The 18,571-nt window shown below is 39.3% G+C and overlaps 1 protein-coding gene across 1 annotated transcript in view; it reads right to left on the bottom strand.

Annotated features, from left to right (window-relative positions):
* Positions 1 to 18,571, bottom strand: part of YLPM1 (YLP motif containing 1) — a 67,021-nt gene that overhangs the window by 29,438 nt on the left and 19,012 nt on the right. The window contains exons 6-7 of the mRNA XM_007459738.1: positions 3,347 to 5,458; positions 593 to 713 (exon numbers count right to left, since the gene is read on the bottom strand). Of these exons, the coding sequence (XP_007459800.1) occupies positions 593 to 713; positions 3,347 to 5,458 (2,233 nt within the window). The remainder of the gene's footprint in view (positions 1 to 592; positions 714 to 3,346; positions 5,459 to 18,571) is intronic.

The following is an 18,571-nucleotide window of genomic DNA, read 5'->3' as shown; positions in this document are numbered from 1 at the left end:
TCAGCAGTGTTTTTTTTAACTCTCTCTCACTTATATTTGCATGATAACGTTTTTAAAGCCCATCACTGGCTTAAAGGTAAAACGACAACAACAACAACAAAATGAAAGCAAAACAAGGGGAGAGCTTAATCACACAAGTCTTTAACGTAGCTTCACTGTCTGAACTGGGGCATGATGTTCAACCCCTTCCCTAGCTAAGGGCTAGTAGCCTGAAGAGGCAGGGAGACTACGAAGCTCACATGAGCAGGGCTCACAGGGAGTCCCTGCACTGTCCAAATGGAAAACAGGACTATCTGAACAAAAAGGATTACCAGGAAAATTCTACAATTTTGTGAACACAAAGCCATATATATAGTTCAGGTGTGCCTGGTGTACTTATCAAACCCTGGGGGAGAAAGCATTTCTGTCACACTTTCGACCATACTCATGATATTTTCAAAGGTCCATTACCATTAGCTTTTTACTTTTCCAAAATTTACATTTTTTATAGAGGAAATTTATACTTATTGTAATACCAAAAAAAAAAATCAAACAACATACAAACATACAAAGTAAGAACTATTTCATTTTCTGGGCACATATTTTCCCATACCGGATACATTCCAGGTCTTGCAGATGTATTCTGCAGTCTCGAATCCTGGGGTGGTAGATGGTCAGGCATCTGTGGCTCAGACCCATAGTCTTTCATCTTTTGAAGCTGTTCTTTCTGTTCTCTGTAAATAAATAAAATTGCCATTGTACATAAGGCATGTGTTCTCCATTCCTAAATAACTATAATTACTGTTGAAGAACAAAAAAGGAAACTAAAACCTTTTTTCAAACCCTCTACAGTGCCCATAAAACATCTCCAGGGTAATACTCTCTTGCCTTTATGAGCTAACTGATCAGTCATCTACGACCTATAAAATAATGATAAATTATTGAAGATCTTCAAGGACCGATTCTAGAACCTGCCTCTTTAGTCTATTTTAATATCTCACCTACTTGTCATGTTTTTCTTTCATCCAACAAAAATCTCCCTTGCTATTTTTTTTTTGTTCAAAAGTCTTTAGATAAGAGGTTGTAAAATGGTGGCACATGGGCCAAATATCAATGTATTTAGATATATATGAATATATAAAAAGGTTTTTTAAAATTTAGCTTCCATATTAGTTTTAAAATCTGAGCTAGCTGCCATTACTTACAAAGCAAAATAATATATTTTTCCATATAAATTCAAATTTTAAAGAGATCTGCAGACACTGGGCCTACATTCCCATATGCCAACAATCAGCTCAGTGGAGTAGTGGCTGCCCGCTTTAGATGAAGCAGTTTGCCACAGTCCTCACCAAACCCAGTAGCGTTACACTGGCCCACTTTCACTCATTTTAGTTACCTGTCTGGTTCTTGTGGGCATTTTAGTTTACAGCCCCTGCTGTATACAGTGAGAACAGTTGTCAGTCTAAACCTTTAAAAACAACACTTCATACTCCTAAAGAGTAATTATGTTAACTCTTCCAGTTTTTCTTTAAATCGCTGGTCAAATTCCCTTCACTTTTCCTTACAATGCCCACAGTAAACATATACAACATCTACCACAACCTCTTCAGACCTTTTACAATTTTCTCCCTACCATTTTGTAAAGTGCAATGACCCAAATGGACACAAAGTAAGGGTCAAGTATAAAAAAAGATTATTTTCTGCCTCATGTAAATCATACTATGACTCTCCCAATACAACGTGACTGACTTGTATTCGACTATGACCACTGTTACCCACCACTTCACATACTTTGTTTTATTATGTGGCCTAGAAAGAGCTTTAAAAAAAGGATGATGAGGCACCTTGTATCCAGCACTTCTATACAAAGCAATAACGGGTGAAAAGGAAATTTCAAAAAGGAAAGGAAAGAAACCTTGGCAGCTTAGTAACACCAATCAGCTTGGTGTTCTCCATAAACAACATAGATTTTAGAGACTGGGTTCAAATTCTAGGTTTACCAATTCCGGTAGCCAAGTGGTACTCTCTGAGCCTTAGTGTCTTTGGTGAAGTGGGAATACTATTGCTTATCTTTGCAGGCCTTTGAGATAGGGATTTGAGATAGGAGGATTGAGATAATACATGCTAAATTATCAGCACAGTGCCAGCACACAGTAGGTGTTAAATTAAAGGTGTCCATAATTTAAAAGTGAACAGAGAATAGCTAAATGTTCTATAGCATACTTTCCACATTTACTACTTTCTTCAGGAGTAATCTGGAAAAGTCAAATCTCTTAAGAGTGTATCTTCTAGATACCACAGAAATCTGTTTTGTTTCCTGAGGCACCTGATCTTTCATCTTTACTTACAGGTATTTTTCCTCATTATACCTTTTTAGTCATAAAGCTTCAGTTATAATTTCAATCGGCATAATCCACAAATGTAGACCACAATTGAAAAATGAAAAAAACACAATACATTGGAATATATCAAAAACTAACCATTAATTTATTTTCACACAACATTGCTAATTCCTAAGAAATTACTCAAAAAGTAATTTCTCATTGCAATCTGTCAGTGACTCCTAAATTCTCATCTCAGGATATAGTTGGTATTAAGGATTACATGAATTAATACATACAAAGCACTTAGTACAGTTCCTGGTACATAGTAAGCGTGCAATAAATGTTAGCTTTTATTATTACTGCTACTAATGGGAAGCATTATGTAGATACCTATACATAGTTGGGTGATTGTAAATCAAGAAATCCAAATTCTATTCTCCATCTCACAAAGAAAATATTTGATTATGTAGAAACAAGTAACATCCTCAAGTAGAGATACCTGCTTCTAGTTATAATGAAAGATAGAACATCCCAAAAAGAAAGAATCAATAGTTAGATAAATCTGAGGCTGCTTCCAGGTAAACCATTCTTAGCTTCAACAGAGAAAAATATAAATCCTTCCAGCACTTTCCAAAGTTATACCAAAGATTAGTGAATATGAAGTCTATCAGATCTAATACCAAAGAACAAACTGCCTCAGGGGAAAAAAGGGATTTTACTATGAGCTCTGTGAAATCCAGAGCACTGGAAAGTTGAAGTTTGAACTTGAAACAATCACAGGCATGGCACGTCCGGCAACATATCTACAAAAGCCAAAAATGGCTATCAAATTTTCATATTTCAGGATGTAAGTTTATAATTAATACAGTTCCTAAATATCCATCCTACCCTAAAACAGCACTCAATGACTAGAAATTAAAATTAAAATCAGGTGGTAAGAACTTGAAAAAAAATGATTTCATTCAAATATAACACATCATTTTAAAAAGAGCAGTCTGAATGCAGTTTTGACTAAAAGAAATGATCTTAAGTAGTTAACTTACCGAAGCATTTTCAGTTCTTGTGCAGCTTTCAAAATGATTTCATGCTGCCTCTGACTGAGAACCATTACCCCTCCAAGGCCTTGGTCAGAGTCTAAGTTTGCATCCGACCCCATCATTTCAGAAGAATGATGTGAGGAGGGCATATGTTCCGCCATGGGGGAATGTCTATCCACATCAGATGGGTACCATCTGTCTGACAATCGTTCTCTTTCCCAGTCCATTCTGTCAGGAATATAATCTCGCTTTTCCCGCCATGTATCTCCTCTTTCTGGGTACTCTCGGATCCTCAACTCACCCCTATCACGGAAATCTCGATCATACCCATGGTCTCGATTTCTTTCTTCTCTCCATCTATCATCCCGATATCTATCCACAGGTGGAAGAGGTGGGAGGGGTGGTAAAGGTGGAAGAGATGGAATATCTCGTTCACGGAACTGTGATTCTTGTTCATCCAGTGGTCTCCCATAATCTCTGTCCCACTCATTATCCAAATTTCTATCATACATATCCATAGGTCTTCCAATCCGATCCACATCCCTGTCCAAGTCCCTGTCCACTTCCCTGTTGTAGTCCTCATCCATATCCTGATCTCTCTCCCAATCATCCCACCAAGGGCCTCGTCTATCTCCATCGTGAGATCGAGATGGTGCCGAAAACCTGTCATCTCTGTTATATGAATCTAGTGTATCATCTTGATAGTCATGTTCACATTCTCTCCAGTATCTCTCTCTATCCCAGTCATCAAGTCTTTCTCGTTCCACTGGAGCATTTCTACCATCTAGTGGGAACTCTTCATGCCCCCTCTCTTCTCCATGGTTCCATGTTGCCCTAGGAGGCTCATCTCGGTGATATGAATACATTTTTTCCCCACCATCTCCTGGTTCTGGTCTAAATGGACCTCTGTCACGACCAAACTCTGGTCTTCCCAGACCCCTTTCCCGACTGCCAGGCCCTCGAGGTGGTCCCGTCTCCCTGCTCCCGGCTCTTCGGGGTGGTACTCTCTCTCTACTCCCAGGTCTTCGAGGGGGTCCTCTCTCCTGACTGCCAGCCCTCCGAGGTGGTCCCCTTTCTCGGCTGCCAGCTCTACCCCTCTCCTGGCTGCCTTGCAGACCACCTGGCATTTTCTCCCGACTGCTTCCTGGCCTCACCAACCCTCTGTCCCGGCTGCCTTCTCCTCTACTCATCTTCTCTCGACTGTCTTCTCTTCTACCCATCATTTTATCACGAAAGTCTTCTTGCTTGACCGGCCCTGGGCCACGGCTGATTGCCTGGCCTCGACCTCTATTTACTAGTCCTTTATCCCGTGTGTCTTCCATTCTGCTTTGCCCAGGACCTCTGTAAGATGAGCTGCTGCCTCTATTGCCTTCTAACCTATTATCTCTGTTATCTGGCCGAGGCAGCCCTTTATCTTGGTTGTTTTCTGAATGGGGAAGACCAATAGCCAAAGGTTTAAAATCATTATCTGCAGTTAGTGATGATGATGTTGCTACTGCTGTTCCTCCCTCCATCCCCCCTGTTTTTGAGGGAAAAGTAGATTGAGAAGGTACAGGTTTATTTGCAAGGGGTACAGGCTGAGTGACAGCTTGGGCTTTGTCCATTTGAGTCTCCATACTTTGAGAATTCTGGTCCCAATTAGAAGGCTCTATGGGCCCTTCCGAGACTTCGCTTTTAGGCGGCTCTTGTTGAGAGTCGCTTAGATTCTCATTTGACTGAGCCGCCTTGGCATCCTTTACATCTGCAGCAATGGAAAATGCAGCTGATTGCATTTTAAAATTCTTCTGCTGGTTACTACTGGTGTCTGCTAATGGTTCTTTGTTTCCTGGTTCTGCTTGTGACTTAGGTTGCTGCTGATGTTGCTGTCCAAAAGCTGGTTTGGGGCCTTTCCACTGTGGTCCACTCTGTCGAGGACTGAGGGATGTATTGGGGGTAATATAGAACTGAGATGCTGGCCCCCGGGGAATCATTCCCCATTTGCTTTTAGCGCCCTCTGTTGGGTGGCCTTCATATCTGGGTCTTGGCCCATCGGGGCGATTTCCTTCAAAACGAGGCCCTTTGGGTCTCGGTCCTTCACACCTTGACCCTAAATCCTCAAATCTTCGAGGACCATCAAATCTACAAGTAAAACAAAAGATATTACTCAAGACAGTAAAGCAGAAAAAAAAAATTCGCCATGTAAAAATATTTGAGGCAATCTTGCCTTAGTATCTGTTTACAAAAATGACCCTTAGTCATTAAACAAACCCTGAGATATCTACATCTTAGAACCAGTATATTAAGGTGGCAGAGCTCAGAAGGTCTCAGGACAAATCTCCTGCAGCAAGTCACTGATATACTGAATTGTTAAAAAGCAATTATAAATATTGTGCCTTCGTAGACAGAAAAGTCCACTCATTTCAAACAGAAAAAAAAGTCCCGTAGCTAATTCTGAAAGTACTTTTAGAGTTAAATTATAACTAAAAACTAAATATGAAACAATTAACAAGATAATATAGGATGATTACAGATATTGTTGGAGCTAACATTATCATCTTGACTAATTGACAAAAAGTTTAAAAAACAGCAGCCAGCTATGTCTTAAGAGCATGCCCTGACATTTAAAAATCTGGACAGAGATATTTTTGCTATGTACCCACTTGCATATTTGGTAAATATTTAGCGTATATCCTCTGTCAGGCACTATGCTACATCCAAGGGATACATAAATAAAATGTCTTCTTTACCCTCAAAGGGTTTACAATGGAAAAGAAAGAATCTAAGTGTAAATAACTGCCAAAACGTACAATGACTAAAGTCTATCTGCATATAATAAGGGCAACAGAGGAGAGAATGGTTAGTTCTACCAGGGTGAAGGTGGTGCTCTCCAATAAAGGCTTTATATAATAGAAGATGCTTAAGTTAACTCTTGAAAAACAAATTCTCAGAGATCAGGTTAACAGAGAGTATTGGAGATGACGGCAGTGGGTGGCAAGGACATCTCAGGCTAAGGAAGCATTATGAGGAAAGGCAGAGAAACACATACCAGCATAGCATGTTTGGCAAACAGTTTAGCATGGCTGAAAGAAAGAGGAAACAAAGTCTAGGACACCTAGGAAAGGAGAAGGAGTGGAAAAGCAGCACACTAAGAGATAAGGTAAAGAGGCAGGCAAGGGTCAATCTCCCGAAGACCTTGGCATGGACTAGTGGTACACCTCCAATATTCATTCCCCCTTTTTCTACAGTAATTGAGCCTCTCCATTATTAGCTAGACACAAGGATAGCCAGACTAAAAACTCTTTTTCCCAAACTCTCTTGCAGCTGGAACTTTTAGTCATGTTCTGGCCAATGAGCTGAGAGTGAAAATGATTTACACATCCTTCCAGGTTGTAAACTTAAAGGGAAGAACACATCCTTCTCTTCACCATTTTCTTTTTCATGCTGGCTCTGACATGGTGGTGAGGCATCCTAAACCATGTAGATACGGGCAACATACTAAGAGATGGTAAAGTAACAAATCAGAAGGAACCTGGATTCTTGACACTGTAGAGCCACCATATAAGTCCTGAGAGAGAATAAACTTCTAACTTGTTAAAGCCATGTGACTTTGGATCTCTGTTACAACAGATGAATTAATTCAGCTGGGTAAGGAGTTGGAAATTACCTTAAGCACGTAGAGCCACTAAATATGACGTGATTTTTAAAAGATTTCTCTAGCAGAAAAGTAGTAGATGGATAAGTGGGAAAAGCTAATTGTAGATTGTCTCTACAATCTGAGTAAGTGAAGGTGAAGTCTGTTCTAAGGCAGTGATTGATATGAGGATGTAAAGGAGGAGATAAAAGAGAGATGTGAAGGAAAGTAAAGCTGATAAATTTTCTAACAGGTGGGATTAAAATAATGGAAAAGAAAGAATTTAGGATGGTTCTAAGGTTTTTGGCTTCGGTGATGGTGATGCCTTTCATGCCTCTAATAAGAAATAGAAGGGTTTTTCTTTCATTTGTTAGGGAAATAAATGAGAGTAATAAATTCGGTTTCGGCAAAATATTAACTTCCCATCCCTGTGACATCCGTCTTTGGTGATCTAGAAGTCTTAGTTTCAAAGGGAGAATGCTTCTATCAGGGGACACAACAATGACTCTATTATAAACTCCAGTTCAGACTGCCATCTGGCCACTTTGGGTTCTGAATCAACAAGCAATAAAGGGAGTTACTGTACTGGCTGGGGGGGATTAATCCTGTCGTTCAAGGGGAAATTGGGTAATTTCTACACAGTGAGGGTAAGGAGTATGTCTGGAATGGAGGAGATCCTCTAGGACACCCCTTAGTACTTCCATGTCCTGTGATTAAAGTCAACAGAAAACTACAATAACTCAATTCAGGCAGGGTTGAGAATAGCTCAAAGCTTTCAAAAATGAAGGTTTGGGTCACTCCACCAGACAAGGAACCAAGACCAGCTGCAGTGCTCACTGAGAGCAAAGGGAATATGGATTAAGTAGAGGAAGAAGACAAGTTATAAATACCAACTGTAATTACATGACCAGTTGCTGAAATAAGGGCTGTGATAGTTATGAATATTTCTTCCTTAACATTTGATATTAAATGTTTAAATATATATTTCTTAGTCAAGTATTTTTGATTCGTTTTTCTTCCTTATCATCTAACATAAGATTTATTAGTACTAGCTAGCTTTATATCTCAGAATTTAAGTTACAGAATATCAAAGAGGGGATGTAAACCAGCTAGGGAGAATGACGATTTCCCCAAAGACAAAAAAGGGGCTTTATAATCTTTTCTGGGGAGAGGGTTAGAAAATCTCTGGTTGTCCAGGGATAAATGTTTCACGTTAGACACAAAAATCTCCCTTGTGACCCACCCTAATAAGAAACATAGAAGAAAAAAAGAAACACGGCTGGAAAATGTACTTCAGCCCAGCCAAGTTGACACTATATAGAGTCATCGCAAGGAATTAAAAAATACATAAACTCATGCCGCGGAGCGACTAGGCCCGTGAGCCACAACTACTGAGCCTGCGCTCTAGAGCCCAAGAGCCACAACTACTGAAGCCTGTGTGCCTAGAGCCAGTGCTCCGCAACAAGAGAAGCCACCGCAACAAGAGAAGCCACCGCAATAAGAAGCCTGCGCACTGCAACGAAGAGTAGCCCCCACTCACAACAACTGGAGAAAGCCCACGCGCAGCAACGAAAACCCAATGCAGAAATAAATAACATTTTCAAAATAAATAAATAAAAATAAAAATACATAAACTCACTATAAACAGAGGGAAGGGGCTACCAGTAGATGAGAATTTTGTTTTTAAATTCTGGAAGACAAAGAACAAACATGAGTGGTAACATATGGAACAAGAAGAAGCCGCAGTTTAGAGTGCTGGTAGCAGAGAAGGTTACAATCAAAATGGGGCTGGCCTACCCACAGAAACCCAGAGAGGATCAGGATTCTCAGAATCCAGGGATGCTGGGGAAAGACAAGTAAGACTTGGGGCTAAAATTATGTAAATTAAAATCTATATTCAGAACCACTGATCAGCCTTCCCCTGGTCTTGAATGTCTCTAAATGCCTGAATTTGAGGGTCCCGTAGCATTAGCAGTTTTTTGCCCTATCACCTAAAGCAAAGTGTGACGATTGGTTAGCCCCCCACATACACACAGAGCTCCCAATCAGCTTCAGTGTCTCCCACTCTTAAACATAAATGGACAACCAGAGATCACAATATATTTGGGAAATGTCTCCAAAATGAAAAGGAGAGACCAAAGATAAACAGAACATGGATCTGGAGGAAACAGACATAATGCAAAAAAAAAAAACAGAAGAGAACTTAAAAAAAAAAAAAAAAAACCCTCAAGTTACTAACTTAACCCAGGGGACATGGGTTCGAGCCCTGGTTCGGGAAGATCCCACATGCCGTGGAGTAACTAAGCCCATGCACCACGACTACTGAGCCTGCGCTCTAGAGCCTGCGAGCCACAACTACTGAAGCCCACGCACCTAGAGCCTGTGCTCCGCAACAAGAGAAGCCACTGCAACTAGAAGCAGGCACACAACAACGAAGAGTAGCTCCCGCTCACTGCAACTAGAGAAAGCCTGTGCAGAGCAATGAATATCCAATGCAGCCAAAAATAAATAAATGAGTAAATTTATTTTTTTAAAAAAAAGGATCAGAACCAGAACTGTAGAATTGTTTTTTAATTCTCAAAATTTTAAAGAATGCAATAAAAGGATTAGAAGTATCTCAGAAAGTACAACAAAATGAGAGAGAATAGAGACAAATATAATCAATCCAACAGGTCCAAATCCTACAAATGAGGAGTTCCAGAAAGATAAAAACAGAAAATAAGAGTACATAAATAAATAAATGAAGAAATAGGACAAAGAAATTTCCCAGAGTTAAGAGACTCTAATCTCCAGATGGAAAGGGCCCAGTCCACTAAGTATCCAGTACAGTCAATAAAACTAAACAAACAAAAACCACTATAAAATATTAAAAGAAAAGGGATTAAATAAAAAGATTCTGGCAGTAGGGAGAAACCATCTAAAAAGGAAAAGAATCAAAACAGTCAACAGCTACACTAGGTAACAGAAGAAAAGAGAATGCTCACTGACCCTAAAACCTTGACATTAAACGCTGATCCTAAATTATGTTCAACTTCAGTAAACAGTATATAAACAGTATTAAATAGTATGGTACAAAAACAGACACACATATCAATGGAACAGAATAAAGAGCCTAAAAATAAGCCCATGTTTATACTAATTCATGATGAAGGAGCCAAGAATATAAATACAATGGAGAAACGATAGTCTCTTCAATAAATGGTATTGGGAAAACTGGACAGCCACATGCAAAAGAATGAAACTGGACTATTACCTTACACCATACACAAAAATTAACTCAAAATAGATGAAAGAAAAAAAAACAGATGAAAGCTTTGAGTGTAAGACCTGAAACCATGAAACTCCTAGAAGAAACATAGGCAGTAGGCTCCTTGACATAGATCTTGGCAATGATTTTTTTTTTTTTTTTTTGTGGTTCGCAGGCCTCTCACTGTTGTGGCCTCCCCCATTGCGAAGCACAGGCTCTGGACGCGCAGGCTCAGCGGCCATGGCTCACGGGCCCAGCCGCTCCACGGCATGTGGGATCTTCCCGGACCGGGGCATGAATCCGTGTCCCCTGCATCGGCAGGCAGACTCTCAACCACTGCACCACCAGGGAAGCCCCATGGCAATGATTTTTTTATTCTGACATCAAAAGCAAAGCAACAGGGCTTCCCTGGTGGTGTAGTGGTTAAGAATCTGCCTGCCAATGCAGGGAACACGGGTTTGAGCCCTGGTCTGGGAAGATCCCACATGTCGCAGAGCAACTAAGCCCATGCGTCACAACTACTGAGCCTGCAAGCCATAACTACTGAGCCGGCGTGCCACAACTACTGAAGCCCAAGCACCTAGAGCCCGCACTGTGCAACAAGCCACCACAATGAGAAGCCCGCGCAACTCAACGAAGAGTAGCCCCTGGTCACCACAACTAGAGAAAAGCCTGCGTGCAGCAGTGAAGGCCCAATGCAGCCAAAAATAAAGTAAATAAAAAACTTTTAAAAAGCTTACTTTAAAAAGAAAAAGCAAAACAACAAAAGCAAAAACAAAGTGGGACTACATCAAACTAAAAAGCTTCTGCACAGCAAAGCAAACCATCAATAAAATGAAAAGGCAGCCTACTGAGTGGGAGAAAATATTTGCAAATCATGTATCTGATAAGGGGCTAATTCCAAAATATATAAAGAACTCATACAACTCAACAGCAAAAAAAGAAACAATATGATTTTAAAATGAGCAAAAGATCATAGATACTTTTCCAACAGACAAATGACATTTTTCCAAAGAAGATACACAGATGTCTTTCCAAAGAAGACATCATGAAAAGATGCCCTACATCACTAATCATCAGGGAAATGCAAATCAAAACCACAATGAGATAGTACTTTACATTTATTAGAAAGGCTATTATCAAAAAGACTAGAAATAACAAGTGTTGGCAAGGATACAGAGAAAAGGGAACCCTTGTGTACTACTGGTGGGAATGTAAACTGGTGAAGCCCACTATGGAAAACAGTATGAAGGCTCTTCAAAATATTAAAAATAGAACTATCATATGACCCAACAATTCCACTTCTGGGTATTTATTGGAAGAAAATGAAAAAACTAACTCAAAAAGATATATGCACCTCCCCTCCACCCCGTGTTCACTGCAGCATTATTTACAATAGCCGAGGTATGGAAACAACCTATGTGTCCATTGATGGATGAATGGATAACGAAGATGTGGTATATACATTCAATGGAATATTATTCAGCCACAAAAAAGAATGAAATCTTTTCGTTTGCAACAATATAAATGGACCTGCAGAGCATTATGCTAAGTGAAATAAGTCAGAGGAAGACATACTATATGATCTCTCTTATATTTGGAACCTTAAAAAATTTTCAATTAATTAAAAAACCAAGCTCATAGATATGGAGAACAGACTGATGGTTGCCAGAGGCAGGGTGTGGAAGTGGGAAAAATGGGTAAACTTTTTGTTTTCTTTTGTTTTTTAGTTTACATAAATTATAATAAAAATATATTCAACCTCAAATTATATATCCAAATTACTAATCAAGTGTGAGGTTAGAGTAAAATATTTTCAGGCATGCAAGGGCTCAGGAAACTCCAACCCACAATTTCTTAGTTGAGCATGCACTCCGGGAAAAGGAGGCACTAAACCACAAACTGGAAGCCATGAGATTCAGTAAACAGTGAAACCAATCTAGAAGGAGAGTCAAGGGAAATGCTGGAGTAACAGCCATATGACAGATCTTGAGAGCAGCAAACCAGCCAACCAGCCCAGGCAAAAGCAAGAGAATGCATGAATCTGGGGGAGAGATCTCAAGAGAAAAAGAGATGTTGCTTTTGAGACTGGAGTTGGAGGATTATTTTAAAGATGCTGCAAGAAGAGGGACTTACCTGGTGGTCCAGGGGTTAAGCCTGCATGCCACAACTACGGAGCCCACGCATCACAACTAGAGAGCCTGCATGCCACAGCTAGAGAGAAGTCTGTGTGCCACAACTAGAGAAGCCTGTGTGCCACAACTAAGAGTCCACGTGCTGCAACAAAAAGATCCCGTGCGCCACAACTAAGACCCAATGCAGCCGAATAAATAAATTTTTTTTTTTTTTTTGTGGTATGTGGGCCTCTCACTGTTGTGGCCTCTCCCGTTGTGGAGCACAGGCCCCGGACATTCAGGCTCAATGGCCATGGCTCACGGGCCCAGCCGCTCCGCGGCATGTGGGATCTTCCCGGACCGGGGCACGAACCCGTGTCCCCTGCATCAGCAGGTGGACTCTCAAGCACTGCACCACCAGGGAAGCCCAAATAAATATTTTTTTTAAAAAGATGTTACAAGAAGAAAGGCAACTGGAAATTCTAAAAAAGTTATTATACTAAATGAAATGTAATCACAGTACACTGCTTACCTCTATGAACATTATTTACTGAATGAAATAAATAATTTGGGCAGATGGGGTTAGAGAACAGTATAAGAACTAAACCTTTATCTATCAGAATAGGAAGTAAAAATGTAGTATCTAATGTATAAGTATACATGTGTAAGCCAAGAAAGTAGCAACACATTATTTAGTGATATGAAGGTAACTACCAAAAGAAACAGCTAAAGAATTAAAAGATGTCATTAGGAAATATGTCTAGGGTGGTTTGGGGCAGTGGATGGTTGTTTCTCTTGATTTTTAAAAAACTATGTATATGTATCACTTTGATAAAAATGTAAGATGTATTTCTTTAAAAGACACACAGAGAGTGTTAGTCCTAACCAGGAAAAGGGCTTCTTCTGAGACTACAAGAAAGATTAGGATGGCAACTTAAGTAATGGTAAGGCTGGGAAGTGAGTTTCATTGGGCCAGAAAGCCTTGATTCTCTCTGTGAAGCAGGAAGCTAAATGAAAGATACAAAGAGAAATAATAATGTTTACTAAGACAGAGAAAGCAGCATTAGCACAGATGGTCTATGCAAAATAGTGAAGGCTTGACACAGCTACTGTTGGACAAAGAGGAAAGGAGCTGACCAGGTGCTTGTCAAAACTATGTCACAGGGAACTCCCGGTTAGGACTGCGAGCTTCCACTTCGATCCCTGTTCAGGGAACTAAGATCCCACAAGCTGCGTGATGCAGCCCCCCACAAAAGAAGGTATGCTGCAATGCTAAAGATAAAGACCACATATTTATGAAGGAAAAGAAGTATGCCATTTCAGGTTTTGTGATGATTTGGTTCCTTTTCTTGAAGTTACATTTATTAATTCAAAGTGTCTGAAATAACACCTTAGGTCATTAAAGATATGTAAAGTCATGTGTTTTGTATTGAATTCAGCAATTATTAGTTCATATAAGTGATAAGAGAAGACTATATATAATACACAAGTCAGTATAAGAACACTTTTCAACATGTTAGCTAGTGTTATAATCAAATTATGAATATGAATGAACTGCTTTTTAACTAAACTGTGAATGCCTTGAGAATTTTACCCATAACTAAGACATTCTGGTGTAAGCAACATTTATTGAACACCTACTGATTGTCATGTACTGTGTTAGTGCTGGAAATAAACTGATACCTAACCTCAAGGAGTTCACAGTCCATAAGAAGAATGAAACAAGTAAATCAACAGTTAGAACAGAATTTGATAAATATGGGGCATGTTGGTCTTGCTCACTTAAGTATCCCCAATGTCTGACTCACTGAAAGATCTCGACACTTAATTATAGAAGCGCCATCCCCAGGGCAGGAAAAGTAGGAATTGATAAAGCAAAAAATGACAGAAAGGGGATTCCAAACAAGGAAAAGAGCATATGCAAAGGCCAGAGGAAAGGATAAAGGAAGCAGGAGGCACTAAAAGGTGTGAAGATATAGAAGAAGTGAGCATGGTGGAAAAGTTGTAAAACATAATGAACTCACTTCTGTAAGCCTCATGCCTGCATATATAATATGCAGTGTTTATGAAAAGGTAGGGTGCTTTGCTTTTAGATTTAATTGTTGACCAGGAGCCAAGGGTCATCATTTTATTTTTATTTGGGAGTCAGAATATGTTAAACCAATTGAAATATACTTTCAACACTACATATAAATGGAAATCAGTTATCAATACTGCACTTCAAATTTTTCAAAGTTCAAGGATGTTAAAAATGTCAGACTATCAAAACCTTTTTGATTTATAAAAGTAAAGAGCTTTTAGGCCTTTGGAATAAATATATTAAGAGATACTCATATTAAACATATGTACGAAAATAAGCCATCTTTACATCAACACAATGAACTACTATGACCTTTTTAACATATAAAAACGTACTGAAAATAAAGTACAAATGTAGTATACCTTCACTAAATACAATCACACAAAAACACATGCATTGTACATTGGTTAGATGAAAAGAAAAAAAGACAAGTGTCTGGTGTTTAAATATTTTGAAAATTTTTGCTTATACAGTTAGGTATTTCATAAACTTCTAAAAAATAAAAACTAGGTATGAAACCATTAGAGCTAGGTATAAAAATTTCAAAACTTGATACAAAAAATATACTCCAAATTGGGTACAAAAACTTAAGAGGGATGCAGAAATACAAATACCCTTAAACAAGATAATATCTGATTATCACAATGTATAAACACATTCACATCAGCAGACCACGGTAATTACAAGATTTTAAATTCTGGAATCAAATTCCTGCCCTTTTAATTTTCATGTGAAATAATGCCATTTTCTAATATGTATAACCAAGATCCTAAAACCAAAATTCCAAAGAGAAAATCACTATAAACAGGAAAAGCCATGGAAAATGGAAGCATTAAGAAAAATTATGGTGTTCATAGTCCCTTGTTAAACCTAGTAGGACAGCTACAGAATGGAAGAGCTCACAATTCCAATCCTAAAACTAATCAAAAATAGGTATAACTGATCAGAAGCCTTGATATTATTAAAATGTCAGTTCTTCCTCAACATGGTCAATAGAGTCTATGTAATGTTCAGCAAAATTCCAGCAGTTTTTTGAAAACTGACAAGCTGCTTCTAAGCATTATATGGGAAACATAAAGGACTAAGAATGGTCAAGACAATCTAGGTCAGGGGTCAGCAAACTACAGCCCAGGGCCAAACCCAGTTAAGACTGATTTTTAAAATATTTTGATAGGTTAAAAAAAGAAAGAAAAAAAGGAAGAAAGAAAAATATTTGACAGAGACCAAACATGGCCCACAAAGCCTAAAAATATTTACCATTCAGCCCTTCACAGAAAATCCCTGATCTAGAAACATAGAACTGGAGGACTTACACTAAGAGATATCAAGATTTATTATGAAGCTACAGTAATTAAAACTATTTGACACTGGTGCAAGGATAGACAAATAAACCAAAGTAATAGAGTCCACAGACAAATCCACATATAAAGTCACTTGATTTATGATGGAGACACTGTAAAGTAGTAAGAAAAGGATGACTTTTTCAGTAACTGGTACTGGGGTCAACTTGATAGCCATACGGAAGACAATGAACTTTACCCTACCTCATACTATATACATTAACAAAAAAATAAATTCTATATGGATTGTTGATTTTAAAATAGAAAGGTAAAACAATAAAAGAAAACAAATACAATAATGTATTTATGGCCTTGGAGTAAGCAAAGATTTCTTAAACAGGACATGAAAAGGCACTAACCATAAAGAAAAGATCAAGAAATTAAGACTACTAAATTTAAAAAATCAAGAATTTCTATTAATCAAAAGATACCATTGGGCTTCCCTGGTGGCACAGTGGTTGAGAGTCTGCCCGCCGATGCAGGGAACACGGGTTCGTGCCCCGGTCCGGGAAGATCCCATATGCTGCAGAGCGGCTGGGCCCGTGAGCCTTGGCTGCTGAGCCTGCACGTCCGGAGCCTGTGCTCCGCAACGGGAGGCCACAACAGTGAGAGGCCCGCGTACCGCAAAAAAAAAAAAAAAGATACCATTAACCCTTGGGGTTCATTTGGGTTCACTGGATTTAATCATAGTTTTTGAGTTTTTTAAAAACAGTTCTATTTGTAAGGATTGATATTTCATGACTTTTTTTTTTCCTACAGGCTTTCCTAAGAACAAAGAGAAAATTTACTTTTTGAAAAATAGAATGAAGTTTACATTATCTTGCAATTACCATAGAGGTCCACTGAATTCTTTCATAAACCTAAGATACATTATGGGATCTTCTTTCTATATATTGAAACATTTTGTTATATTCTTATCCTAGAATTCATTATTACTCATCATTCCTTATCAATTATCCCCAACTATGCTAAAGATCAAAATACAAAGACAACAAAAGAATGATGGAATTGTAAAAAAAGCTGTCACCCCTCCTTGCATTGCCCAAAATATTGCAGCCTGCTTTTAGGCTTCATTGAGCACAATTGAGAATTCAGAAATTTTCATTTCCTGACAAAGAAAAGTGACAGAGAAAGTTGTGTCAAAATTATTAGATGGGCCTTCCCTGGTGGCGCAGTGGTTAAGAATCCACCCACCAATGCAGGGAACACAGGTTCAAGCCCTGGTCCGGGAAGATCCCACATGCTGCGGAGCAACTAAACCCGTGCGCCACAACTACTGAGCCCACACTCTAGAGCCCATGAGCCACAGCTACTGAAGTCCGCGTGCCTAAAGCCCATGCTCCACAACAAGAGAAGCCACCACAATAAGAAGCCTGCGCACTGCAATGAAGAGTAGCCCCCGATCGCCGCTAGAGAAAGCCTGCACACAGCAATGAAGACCCAACGCAGCCAAAAATAAAATAAATGAAATAAATTTATTAAAAAAAAAAATTATTAGGGCTTCCCTGGTGGCGCAGTGGTTGAGAGCCTGCCTGCCGATGCAGGGGACATGAGTTTGTGCCCCGGTCCGGGAAGATCCCATGTGCCGCGGAGCGGCTGGGCCCGTGAGCCGTGGCCGCTGAGCCTGTGCGTCCGGAGCCTGTTCTCCGCAATGGGAAGGGCCACAACAATGAGAGGCCCGCGTACCGCAAGAGAAAAAAAAATTATTAAATGAGTCAAAAGATAAATGCAGAGACAGCTACACTCTAGGTCCTAATAAAGATGTGAAATTAATCATACAAGCAAAATCTCTGACTATGAGTCCTCGGATGACAATATCCTAGATGAATATTCTCAAACTCAAGATAGGATGAGTGAACAATATATTTCTAAGGACAAAAAGGAAATGTGGTATCATCATCCAGTTAGTTATTAAACAGGAAAGACTTCATCACATATTTTTGGCAAGAACCTGGACCATTCTGCTTTGCTAAAAGAATATGTGACAGAATTATTTCGTCTTCTATAATGTTTTGTGTGTCAAAATTTACTTGATGCAAAGAGTTTTACTCTTTTAAAATTTTTAGGGGCTTCCCTGGTGGCGCAGTGGTTGAGAGTCCGCCTGCCGATGCAGGGGACACGGGTTCGTGCCCCGGTCCGGGAAGATCCCACATGCCGCGGAGCAACTAAGCCCATGCGTCACAACTACTGAGCCTGCGCTCTAGAGCCCACAAGCCACAACTACTGAGCACGTGTGCCACAACTACTGAAGCCCACATGCCCAGAGCCCATGCTCCTCAACAAGAGAAGCCACTGCAATGAGAAGCCCGCGCAACTCAACAAAGAGTAGCCCCCGCTCACCGCAACTAGAGAAAGCCTGCACGCAGCAACGAAGACCCAATGCAGACAAAAATAAATAAATAAATTTTAAAATTTTTAATTAAAATTTCTAGTAAGTTGTTTTCATTATGGCTTTATTCTTACTTCTGTAAATTATTTGTAAAATTACTTTTAAGTTAAAAAAATAAAAAGGTTCCAGGACTTCCCTGGTGGTCCAGTGGGTAAGACTCCACGTTCCCAATGCAGGGGGCCCTGGTTCAATCCTGAGTTGGGAAACTAGATCCCGCATGCATGCCGCAATTAAGAGTTCGCATGCTGTAACTAAGAGTCCACAACTGCAACTAAGAAGCCTGCATGCCGCAACTAACAGTCAGCATGCTGCAACTAAAGATTGCGCATGCCGCAACTAAAACCCGGCGCTGCCAAAATATAAATAATAAATAAATAAATAAATAAATAAATAAATAAATAAATATATATATATATATATATATATATATATATGTATATATATATGTAGT

This window comes from Lipotes vexillifer, unplaced genomic scaffold (assembly GCF_000442215.2).
Source record: "Lipotes vexillifer unplaced genomic scaffold, Lipotes_vexillifer_v1.1 scaffold39, whole genome shotgun sequence".
NCBI classification, from domain to species: domain Eukaryota; kingdom Metazoa; phylum Chordata; class Mammalia; order Artiodactyla; family Lipotidae; genus Lipotes; species Lipotes vexillifer.
This window is presented reverse-complemented; position numbering and strand designations above follow the sequence as displayed.